The 12,521-nt window shown below is 36.2% G+C and overlaps 1 protein-coding gene across 1 annotated transcript; it reads left to right on the forward strand.

The window, feature by feature from the left end:
• The first annotated feature begins 1,632 nt into the window (after positions 1–1,632).
• On the forward strand, positions 1,633–4,764 carry LOC121250721 (ubiquinone biosynthesis protein COQ9, mitochondrial). The gene is given in 7 exon segments (XM_041149916.1): positions 1,633–2,098; positions 2,251–2,358; positions 3,381–3,542; positions 3,638–3,755; positions 3,758–3,808; positions 4,103–4,176; positions 4,300–4,764. Coding segments are annotated over 7 exon segments (903 nt in total). The 5' UTR covers positions 1,633–1,789; the 3' UTR covers positions 4,381–4,764.
• Positions 4,765–12,521: the final 7,757 nt, after the last annotated feature.

Here is a 12,521-nt window from a genome sequence, read left to right on the forward strand (position 1 = left end):
AAATGGATAGAAAGTATGGGAATTGAAGATATTAGAGAACGTACATAATCAGCTTCAATTCACTCACTTTCTTGTATTTGGAGTCTTAGAAACTTCTTGTTGGTTTGGTTGTATCTAGGAAGAAACGGTGTAAATGTAGAAAAGCTGCTGCGACGGGGGCTAAGAATGCATGCAAAGTGTTTGATAAATTGTTGAAGAGAAAATCACTAGTTAGTTTGGCCATGGAAGACTCACCGAGAACACTTTCTCCTTCAACATTACAATCTGCATTAATAGCTTGGGCTACTTTCTCTTTTTCATGTCGTCTTTCATCCATTTTTTTTAATCATCTGACATGGCCGATTACACTGCGGTTGTACGTAGCAGTTCTATTAGCTTAAATACAGACATATCGGCCGAGCTGTACATCACCTGAGAATGTTGAAGCTAGCTTTGGTTGCTTTTACAAAAGTATGCTTTTGCTTGTTTAATTGTTCAAAGTAATTTATTACAATAATTTGCAAATTACAATAATAGAACGGGATGCAAATAAAATTATTATAACCCCAACAATAATAAAGTGCATAAGTATGTTGTAATTCAAATAAAGTACATAAATATGTGTCTAGTTCAAACAAAAGTTTTTGGTTAAAACAACGGATGAGAAATGCACAAGTTGATTCAACAGGGCCTAACCTCTGCTAAGCCTTTTTCTATAGTAATGAGGTCCTAAGGGTTTTACGGCCCAGAAAAAGGGCCCAATGGTGAGGGAAACAGATACTACTATAGAAATCACAAGCAATAGCCCAAGAGAAAAGCATCAGAGACACAGAACATGGAAGATGAGAGCTCGGGTAAGAGGTAAGCATTCTGAGACTTTCTCTGTAAATTCTCAGTATAAAAGAGGATTGATCGATGAAGATAATGATGAATTAGACACATTAGTGGCAAAGAAGGCAAGAACTATAGGCAGTGATAATGACAATTCGGAAACTGATATAGTGGCGGTGGTTATTGATCGGCCCGTCAATCATCATGAAAATTTTAAATTCAAACTGTCGAGAGGTTGGAACTCGTAGATATTTCAAGACCTTTACTTGATAGTATACTATCAAAAGAAATCCAATTTAATCTTTGTGATGGAGAGTAAAATAAAAGCCGGAATGTTTGATTATTTGAAAAAAAAAAGGCTTAATTTTGATAGCTGTTTTGTGGTGGAACCTTTGGGTAGGAGGGGTGAATTGATTCTTTTGTGGAACTCAGAGCTGAGTGTGGAAATTCAAAAATACTCTCAGGAGCACATTAGTGCTTGGATTACAGATGTTTACACAAATATAAAGTGGTTGTTCACGTGTTTCTATGAACAGCTTGAGATTAGTAGGAGAGAAGAGGCATGGAGGGTTTTGTCATTTATTAAACCCTTTAGTCACCAACCTTCGCGTGTGATGAGGGATTTTAATGAGATAGTGTTTAATAAGGAGAAATCAATTTTAGAGCAGCTTTAGAGGAAGGTGATTTGTATGGTCTGGATTGGAGAGGGTACAAAATCCACTTGGAGTAACAAGGTGGTATATCTTGATGTCACGGCTGATAAATGCTGCGATTCGATTACTGAAATCGATTTCTAGTTTTTTAAAAAAAAAAAAAAAAATTGCACTTTGGGAATCTATAACACGTGGAGCGAAAAAATAGCGCTACGTGGACCTAGAAATCTGCTCAGATCTTCTTCTACTTCCAGACTCGGCGGGCACCAAATTAACAGAAAACAACTTACAACCCCGTCTCGAGAGGCCGTCCCTGAGCCGACGAGATGTACCGAACGGCGGCGAAGCGTGTTCTCCTCCTCCGTGTACCCTCCGGTAGCAATAGCAATGCCCGTCTTCTGCTCCCACCCATTCTTCAATCATTCGCTGCTAACTCTTCTCCTTTATCCACTACTAGTGTAAATCCAAATCAACGTTCTCAAAACCCTAATTTTTCTGATCCAATCTCTTCATCAACATCTTCTTCATCTTCATCATCAACGGCCGATGAAGCTCGACGTCAGCATAGCCGCAGACCGACGGCCGAGTACGAAGACGAGCAAGCACGGGTGCTTCATGCCACTCTTCCCCACGTGGTCTGTCTCTACTACGGATTAGCCTAATTCAATGATTTTTTTAATTAATGCCCTCTATGTGTTTGTTTTAAGTGTCGATGAAATATTCGATGCCCTTTTGAATTCCTGACAGAAGTCCCTTTATAACATTAATAACGATGGTGGACGTACAGGTGAGGTTGGGATGGACTGAAGCTGCTATGATTTCTGGTGCGAGGGCCGTCGGTGTTTCTCCTTCTATAATTGGCTCTTTCCCAAGGAAAGAAGCCGCTCTTGTGGAGGTAATTTTGTCCCTCTTGGTCGATATTGGTATGCATATAAAACAATGACTAAAATAATTTTCTATCTTTTAAGATTTATAGGGCTCGTTTGGAGAATGTTTGGGGAATAAGATGAGATAAGAATTTTGTAAATAATAGTTAGATGATTTGTGAATAGTAGCGGGATAGTTTGAGATAAGTATTTATTAGGTTTTGAAAAATGAGAGTAAAAGAGTTGAATAAAAAATATTATAAAGTTAAAATATTATTATAATATTTTTTTTTAATATTATTTTTGTTTTAGGATTTGTAAAAATTGAATTGTTTTTTGTTTTTTATTTAAAAAGTTGAGAAAGTTGTAACGATTAGTCTAAAAGTGTTTGTGTTTAAATGATGTTTGGAAAGGAAATGAGATGAGATGAGATGGAATGTGATGAAAAATGATTCCAAACATCCCCAAAAGTTAAATTCGATAATGGGTTTGCAAGTGGCATTTTGGCCAATATTCTCTAGCACTAGGAAGATTAAGATTCTTGGGCACAAGACCCACCGGGTTTAAGTATAACCTAACAACTCCAATAATTTTGATAATAATATGACTCTTGATTTAAGTTGAGTCGTGCCGATAGTGTCTGTGGTCTTCTGTTTAGTCACGGTGTGTTGAAATAAATTATGTTTAGCCATCCGTGTTGAATTGATCTTGTTAACAGCAGGGATTCCAGTTCAGATGGCTTTTTCAATAGGTTTGAATAATCCAAAATTGTTGCATTTCTTTTGAACATCTTCATGCCAATATCGTATACTTCCTATAAAAGTTTTGCATTAGCAGGCTAAGGACCATTTGTTTTGTGTTGGTAACTACCCTGGTTGCATTCATTAGTTGCTTGGGTCAAGTGAAACAACAAATTTTGCATGGGACACTGAGTATTTCTCCACTTAACGCATGTTAGTGATAAAACTTGGGGTTTGTGATCTGAACTTCTTTCAACATGTCTTATGAGTTGATGATGAATATTTTTCCCCATCTTTGTTTTTTGCTTCAGTTTTTCATGGATGAGTGCTTGCAAAGGCTCATCGATAGAATTGAGTTGGGTGAGGACTTAAAAGGCAAGATACCTAGCGAGCGAATCTCTGAGCTTGTTAGGTTTCGCCTAGAAATGCAAGCTCCATACATATCAAAATGGCCTCAAGCTCTTAGCATTCAGGTATCATCTGTTGCTCCCATTCCTCTTGTTAGAGCTTTGATGTTATTAGTAAGATAAGAAACACAAAAAATATCTGCTATCAATTATATCTGCAGGCACAACCAATGAATGTTCCAACAAGTTTTAAGCAGCGAGCAATGCTTGTAGATGAGATATGGCATGCTGTCGGTGATGAGGCCTCTGATATTGATTGGTATGTAAAGCGCACTGTCCTTGGGGAATATACTCGACAACGGAAATATACATGCTGACTGATAGTTCCCCAGGTTCACGTTCTTTACTTTGTTTTTGGAATCCAGATTTGCAACATAACTTTTTTTTTTTTTTTTTTTTGCATGTATAATTAGTCATACCCATTATGTAATGTGCCCCATCTTGGATGTTGGTAACTATAGTTGTAACAATCCATCTTGTTTTTCTGTAATATCTAGAGGATTTTGTTCGTATAGTTTTGATGTTCTTTCTTAATGAACTTTTCTTTGGTGTAAACCCTCATGTGCTATTGTGAATGCAGTACTGGAAATGACCTTTTACTCTATTGGTTGCTAATTTTCTGGCAGATTTTCGTGATACATGGTCTTTCTTGGATGGCCGTGTGAAAGATGCTTTTGATCTGAAGAAGACCATTCAGGAGGTATATCATTTTCCCTTGGTTCTTTAATGTTTTGGGTTCTTTCTGTATTTCGCAAATATATGACCATTTGGTAACGTTAAGTTGGCAATGTGTAACACCCTTCGTCATGGTGAATTCTTGCAGGCAAAGTATTTGGCGGAAACTGTTGGTGCTGGTATGGGGAGCTCTTTGCAAGGATTTGTGAAGAGAGTTTTTCCTGGATGAATGCTAGTTTGCCAGATGGTTTAGAAAAAATATACTGCGAGTATCAGGTGCTGGGCCACATGGGGCATGCATCGGGATTTGAAGTATTCTTCTTCTTTCGCTTGATTGCCTCTGATAAAGATTGTTACCTGGAAGAGATGCTGTGTATGTGGTACTTTGGTCTTACGTATTATCTCCAATGTTTCATTACTCTAAATTCTTTTTCAATTGCCATGAAGCCACCGAAGAGTGAATCTTAAATAATGGTACTTTTTCGTTACATAAGTTACTATTAAACTTGATATCCTGTGGATTGCTCCATGGACCTGCGAACAAGGGCAGAATCTCCCTTGGGCAAACAGGTAAGGTAGAAATAAAAACGATAGAGTTCGTTTGGCAAAGAAATATTATTTCAATATTGTTCACACAACGAGCCCTGTATGGGGGAACTTATCTCATCCATATATTTTTTTTTTTTATATCATCAATGTTGTTGTACTTATTTAACCTAATGTTGCTTCTTGTTTGCTCATATTTATGATGTGTAAAATTAACATACCTACATGAATACCCATAAAAAATTACTCGAATCAGTCTTTCTTATAGTTGAATTATGATGTGGTTCACATAATTGGATGAACGCCAGCTGCTGGCTGGAATTTTGGGACTGAGTTCTTCCCTGTTTTGCTACGTTTTCCTGGAGGATCAGATGGTATCAAGTCCTACAATTTAGTTACTATTTTGGTTGAGTTTAGGTTTCTGCTTAGCGGGTCTAATTTGCTCCTCTTTGTAATTAATGTAGAAACAAAAAAGAAAGAGATATTAAACCAAATTTTATGGACCTGAAAAATGAAATTAGCGATACGACAAGTGAATCTAGCCAGCCAAGCAATTTTTCTTATGTGAGAGCTCTAGAATGCTTTCTTGCCTACCCCTTCGTGAGTGTTGCAGGCACTCGACGGAGTTCTGGCTCCGGCGTCCTTCCCTTTAATTTCTTATCCTTCCCCCCGTTTTCTCTATTAATATGATGACGATTGTGCATGCTTGCATATACATGCATAAATATATTTGTATTTATGACTTTATGTATACATGCATGTATAAGATGTATGTTGATGTATCGGAGGAAATCAAGCCACTCAGTGGTGGCTTGCCTCTAGTGGTTCGGACCAATTTCATCTACTTGCTAGCGTACTGTTGTCTCTTATTTTTTTGGGAGATTTGGCTTGCAAGGAATAAAGCCAAATTTGATAACATTCTCACTAACTCTATACCATCATTGATCGTTAGTTGGCTTAGAAATCTCAAAATCCTTCTTAAACCTCTTTTCTTTTGCTCAACTTAAATGCTTCCGCCCTTCAGTCTCTTCACATTTCTCGGATCATCATTCGGGGCTAAGAGGCCAACTTTGGTGAAGTAGCTCTTCCCTCCTTTTGGCACCCTCAAATTTAATATTGATGGGGTTTCCAAAGGCAACCCAAGTTCTTCTGGTTGTGCTTTTCATGTTTTTTGGGCTTTGGTACTATACTCTTGTAGAATTATCAGCTTTTTGAAATTTGTCTTACTATGTGCTATCAATTAAGTATTTCTGAGCTTACTATTGAATCAAATTCCCTTCTTGTGGTAAACTTGTTTAATATTGATTCCCAACCCCCTTGGCAATATTTTGATATTTGAGATGATATTTTACAGTTCATCATTTTTCTTTTGAAAAATTCTACTCATCATCTCTATGCACCACACACTATATTTATTTTTATTTTTTATATTTTTTTCTCTTATCAAATATGTGGTGTTTAGATGATGAGTAGAAAAATTCAATTAGTTTAAGAAGAATAAAAAAAAAGTATGATGTATAGTATGTAGAGATGATGAGTTGCAAAGGTCGAAGGTTTTTCCAAACACGGCTAAGAGAGTCAAAGAGGGTAGAAATAGCCAAGGAGGAACCGCATAGGTAGAGAACACATAGGACTAGAGGGGAATGGAGGGACGATGCAATTTTATTTTTAATTTTGATGGAAAAAAAAATGAAAACTTATAAAGAATATAAGAGATGATATATGATTATTTGTTATCTTATTTTATGAAAACTTTTTTTTTTATTAAATTATCGATATATGGTCAGGTGGGTGAGTCACTCATAAATAACGAAACTCTCTCTTCCAATATATACTTTTAAGATTGAGAGGTTGATCTTAAATTCTAGCTCACAATCGTGTGGACTTCTTGTATGTCTTTTGGATAGTTTCTATACTAAATATTAACCCAAGCCGATACGAGAAGGTTGCCTCTTCTACGGTTAAGTTTACACATCATTGGAATTTCTTAGTAGGTGGCATTTTTTTTCCCTTCAGATATAACTTGTTTGGACCTCAAAATTCTCATGTGGACACTTGCTATCAATGTGATGGTAATTGATCGTTCACCACTTTATAAGAGAGTAGTAAATAACTAGTGTTGACATGCTCAAAACACTAGAGAAAAAAGTGTTCAAGTCTAAGACATTCATAACTAGCCACTAAAGAAAATAGAGCAGCAACCATTAATTGAAACTATGTAGAGAAGAAATGTTCACTTGTACACGTCTTAAGAAACCACAACACAACTATTGGGGAAAAAAAAAAAAAAGAAGAAGGCAAATATAGAGTACAGAGAGGAAAGCTTTTGCAATTACAATACAAGACTCAGGATCAAAATCTTGTTTCTTAGGCAATTTTGAAACAAGTACATAAATAGGAGTATCACTTGCTAAACTAATTCGAGGCATACATATGGATATGGAAGTGAGAAAGTACAAGAAAGTAGAAGAAAAGCAAGCTTGTCAAGAAGAGGAAGTGGGAAAGCACAAGAAAATATAATTTTCCATCATTCCAAAGTCCATCGTTCTTCCTTAGAATACATGTCTATTTAGCTTGTCAAGAAAAGGAAGTGAGAAAGTACAAGAAAAGATAGTTTTCCATCGTTCCAAAGTCATCATTCTTCTTTAGAATACATTTATATTTAATATGAAAATGATAAACTTGCTACTTCCTACCACCCATTTACTACTCCTTTTAGAGCATTCTCATCCGGTGTCCTATACTTTTTCCCTATAATTTGAAGATCAGTTTACGTTTTTTACTAAACTTGCCCCTTCATTCGAATCCTTATTTTAGGGAAAAGGTTTAGAAGATGTACAGTGGTTTCTTAAATATAGGGAACCACTATTCATTCCCTATTAATTTTAAAAATAATTTAAATAACTACGAAAATATTAAAAAAAATTAATTTTAAAAATATTATCATACCCAAAAAAATAATTTAAATTTTTGTTTAAAATATTCACTAAAGTAATAGTTCAAAATATAAGCAAAAATATTGAGTAGTTAAGTTTGTAAATGGAAGTGAGAGAAAAAAATAATAAAAAAAAAGAATATAGAAATATTATTTTAATAGAATAGAGAAAAGATAGGGAATGAGATGTATGAGATTTTTAAAAGATGAGTAAAATTTAGGAAAAAATTTTAGGAAATGTTGGTTTTAGTTAAATTATAGGAAATTTTGTAGGGAATGGGATGTGAATGGTCTTTTTTTTTAATTCCTTTTTTCTTAATGATTAAGAAAGTGACTATTCTGCTGCCTGTAGATGACCACTCATTGCAATAGATGACCACTCATTGTGCCGTCTAGTGTAAATTATATATATATTTTTTGCTTTTTATTTCCAACATTTTTTTAAAAATGCTTAAATATTTTAAAAAATAAAAAAAATACAAATACACTAATAGTCACTTCTTTAATCATTAAAAAAAATTAAAAATAAAATTAAATACTTGAGCAGTCAAAATGAGGAGGCAAATTAAAGAGGCAGGGTAGCATTATTCTTCGAAAGAATAGCTATCTTAATTCGAGTTTTATGAAAATGAAAAAAAAAAAAACATAACCAGAATAATATTATTTAATGTAAAATAAAACAGTACAAGTGGCCAATTAGATGTTTGAAAATTGCTTGTAAAACAAACTGTTGCCTATTAAATAAAATAAACCATTCCTATTAAATACACACCCATCCAAGTGAAGAAGAACAAAAGTAAAAATATGAGCATCAAACAAGACAATTGTAAATGGTGTGTCAATACATTTATTTGTTGCCTTTTTATTTTTGATATTTTTTTTCTCTTATGTGAATAAGTGAGAATGATGGCTAAATTCCCTTGAAGCTTAATGAAACACGGATGGTTGATCACGTGTGAAGCCCGTGACGCTTGAGTTGCATCATCAAGTGATTGAGCCGTAGGATTGCGACACATGTTGGCATCTGCTTAATAATATATATTTGTGGCTATGGGATACCGATGGTTAATTGATTTTGATTTTCATTCTTTTGGTTTGTATTATTGAGAGACTTCGAGAGAGAGAGTCTGAGAGAAAGCAACTAGGATTTCTACCTAGGGTTTCACTGAGAAAGAAAATCTGTGCGATTTTCTCGTTTGTGAGAAAGAGGGTTTGTAAACTAGTTGTTCTAAAACTTCTCTTTGAAGGACATTGATCATCAATAAAGCTCTGAGGCCAATTCTGCCGTGGACGTAGACCATTAGGGTCAAACCACGTAAATCGGTTGCGTTATTTCTCTATTTTCTTTATATTCTTTATTTTCTTGTTTTATCTTATTACTGTTTATATTCTTGTTAACTTCTTGTTCTATCTTGCAATTTGATTTGGTATTTAAACTCGTTGGATCTATAAGTCTATTTTTTGGTATCAAACTGTATATCTTGCATTCTGTTTGGCAAAGAGGGATTTGAGAAGTTCCATAACAAGTGGTCTCTAGAGCCTAGGTCGAGGGGGATCATGAAGTTTGCTATAGAAAAATTCACTGGGGAAAATGATTTTGGCTTATGGAAGATCAAGATGAGGGCACTGCTAGTCCAAAATGGATTGTAGGATGCCCTCATTGGTAAGAAAAAAAGACTCTTCCTCAAAAGAGGAAGAAAATGAGACTGTCCATAAGGACATTCTCTAGAAAGCACACAGTGTCATAATCCACTCCCTTGGGGATCAAGTCCTGAGAAAGGTGGCTAGTGAGGATACTGTTGCTGGCATATGGTTGAAATTAGACAATCTAAATATGACTAAATCCCTAGCTAATAGACTTCACAAGAAAACCAAGCTTTATACTTTCAAGATGACCCCTGGGACTCCAATAGGCATCTTGATGAGTTCAATAAAATTATTCTAGACCTAGCAAATATAGATATTAAGGTGGAGGATGAGAATTAGGCCATCCTCTTAATGAGTTCTTTGGACTCATCATACCTAAGTCTAAAAGAAACCATGATGTATGGTAGTGTAACGTCCATCCTTGTAGTGAGACTTTTTATAAAATGATTTTAGAAAAGATGACAGGAATTACTGTTTGATTTAAAAATTTTTGCTTCCATACTCAGGGTGCAAGACTCTATGTTATAAAATAAAATGTGCTTTGAGAATAAAAGAAGTTTACAATGGAAAACATTAATTTTAACAATAAAAATGCATCTCATATATTTAAACACTCATGCCTAGACTTCAGTGCTCTTCCCCTTGGGTCGTGTCCGTCCTCACGCGTGCTGCTCATTTGGTTCTTGTGGGGGGAGGGGTATGCATAAAAACTAAAATGAGTTGATGACTCATAAGCATTACTTCATATCGTTAAAATATAATAACATATGTTTTCATTTATGCATTCATCATATCGTATATACTATACGTACATGCATGCGTGCGTTCGTTTGAAAACATCACTGGACGGGATTTTTCTTTAAAAAATAGTTTTTATTTTTTTTAAAATGAGCTTTCTCTTCGTAAAACGCTTCTCCTGCCAGTGCCTTCATTTCTTAAAGAATGCGATGCATTCATGCATTCATACGTTCATGCATTCATATATTTTTTCTTATCACTTTTATTGGCACTTTCATTGGCCGGTACACACTGTTACACCCCGTGTGTTGGGGTTAGCGGTCTTCATTTGGATCCAGACTCAGCCCATGGCCACGGGTTGGGAATCCCTTTTCAGTCAGGGGTAGCACTGGGTGCACTACCAGCACTACTTACCCGGCATTGCAATCTGCCCATTCATTCGGTACCCTTTTTGTTCACTCATGTGGTCGTTACGTCTTTTCATACATTAAACGTTCAGTCCTTTCATTCAGTTCAGTCATTTCCTTTTCAGTTCTTTTCATTTAACAGTTCGTTCATGGAGAAACATCATTTAAGAGCATGGGCTTAAACATCGTATTTCATGGCATCATTTAAAGCATCCGTTCATGGTATCCTTAAAACATCAATTCATAAGGACATTTAAAACACTTTTTTCGCATTGTTTAAAGCATTAGTTAAAGCATCAGGCATAAGCCTCAACATTTCTTTTCGTAGAAAATACATACAATAGATATTGCGTATAGTCATCCATTCACATGCCTACAATTAAAACTTTAGGTGCATAAAAATGGGTTGCCAAGAAGGGTCGTACATATATATACCTTTGAACACTTATACTTAGTATGCTTTGTAAAACATCTTTCATATTGTTTTGTAAGGTGTGGTAAAAGAGAAGCGTTTCGTTTTCATTTCTTGTATTTTGGAAATCTCTAAAAGAATATGAACATAATACTTACCTAGACTCTATGTTACTTTCATATCATGCAGTCCATTCATGTGCATGTCAGATGGCAACATACATGCATACACATAACCTTGACATCTTTCTTTATCTAATGCATAAGCAACTAGACTTAAAAGACATAACTACAATTCACTTGGAACACTCTCATTCTATCATATGCTCTTACGTGCCTTTTACTATGTTAAAACTTTCGAGATCCACTTACGATTACTATATCTTCCAACTCAAGGTCTTACCTCGAGTGCCCATCCACTAAAGTGAACCCATGATTCACCTTAGGATTAAGACACTAAGACCTTCATCTTACTCTTCCTGTTGATGACATTTCGAGGCATGATTTGGACAGATGGAGTCACGCGTCCCAACCCTAGATAATACGCCCGTCACTACCTCCATGCACCTTAGCTCACACTAAATCCTCATTCTCATCCATACACGTCACACGGCTCTAAGTCGACTTTGAGGCTTAAGCACCGTGTGCCCATGCTTAAGGCAAATTACCCATTACATATGGTGAATCTATCCGGTATATGTGTCTCACCAGACTACATATGTACCTTATCCTTTTATCACCTAAGAGACCAACATATAACACGTTGATCACATACTCGTAAGGACAAGCGCCATACTCCGATACCAATCTTTTCTTAACCCGGCTAGCATGACTCTTCATGCTACCAGCCCCTTTTGACTGTTCATCTCAACACTTAACACGAAAAGACTCTATTCACAACTATGTCTTACGTCACGTCATATAGTTCGAGACTACTCCCAAGTTACACTGTGACCGTGTCACGTCACTTGATATCCCGTTACGTCATTTCTACACCAACTCCTAACTCATCACGAGTACGGTCCCTCACGTACTCCTGTCATATCGTAACATCTCGTCACGTTCTTGCTACGCCATTCCTATACTAACTCCTTACCCATCACAAGCACAACTGCCAGTAACCATGTCACTTCGTGACATCGTCTAGTCATGCTTCCGCTACGCACTCTTACACTTGTTTTGCCACTACACACATACTTCCAGCCATAAGTCAGTTATGGTGACACTTTTCACCTTAGACTTCAGGCCACATTGTAGCTACTTCGGGATACTATTCCACAGTTCCTGAAACTACTCACCACGCTCTACGCCTATCAACCACACAGCCATCCTTATTTCTGCGACACGCCACACGATGTGTCGCTGCACCTCATGGAGTACACTCCATGTGTATTCCCTTCACACACGCTACGCCACATCACCACTATAGTATATACTCCATAACCACACTTCACAGCACAATCCACAACACTACATAGCATAGTTCCCAATTACACCTAACACTTCACTACACAGCACAATCCACAACACTTCACAGCGCATCACATCTTCATACTACACAGCGAACTCCACAATACTAACAGCATAGTCCACAACCTAACCAACCAATTAACATAAATAATGAGGGATAGAGGGTTATACCATCGTCGGGATTTATCCGTGCATTGTTCACTGACCATCACAGTT

Source organism: Juglans microcarpa x Juglans regia, chromosome 2D (assembly GCF_004785595.1).
Source record: "Juglans microcarpa x Juglans regia isolate MS1-56 chromosome 2D, Jm3101_v1.0, whole genome shotgun sequence".
NCBI classification, from domain to species: domain Eukaryota; kingdom Viridiplantae; phylum Streptophyta; class Magnoliopsida; order Fagales; family Juglandaceae; genus Juglans; species Juglans microcarpa x Juglans regia.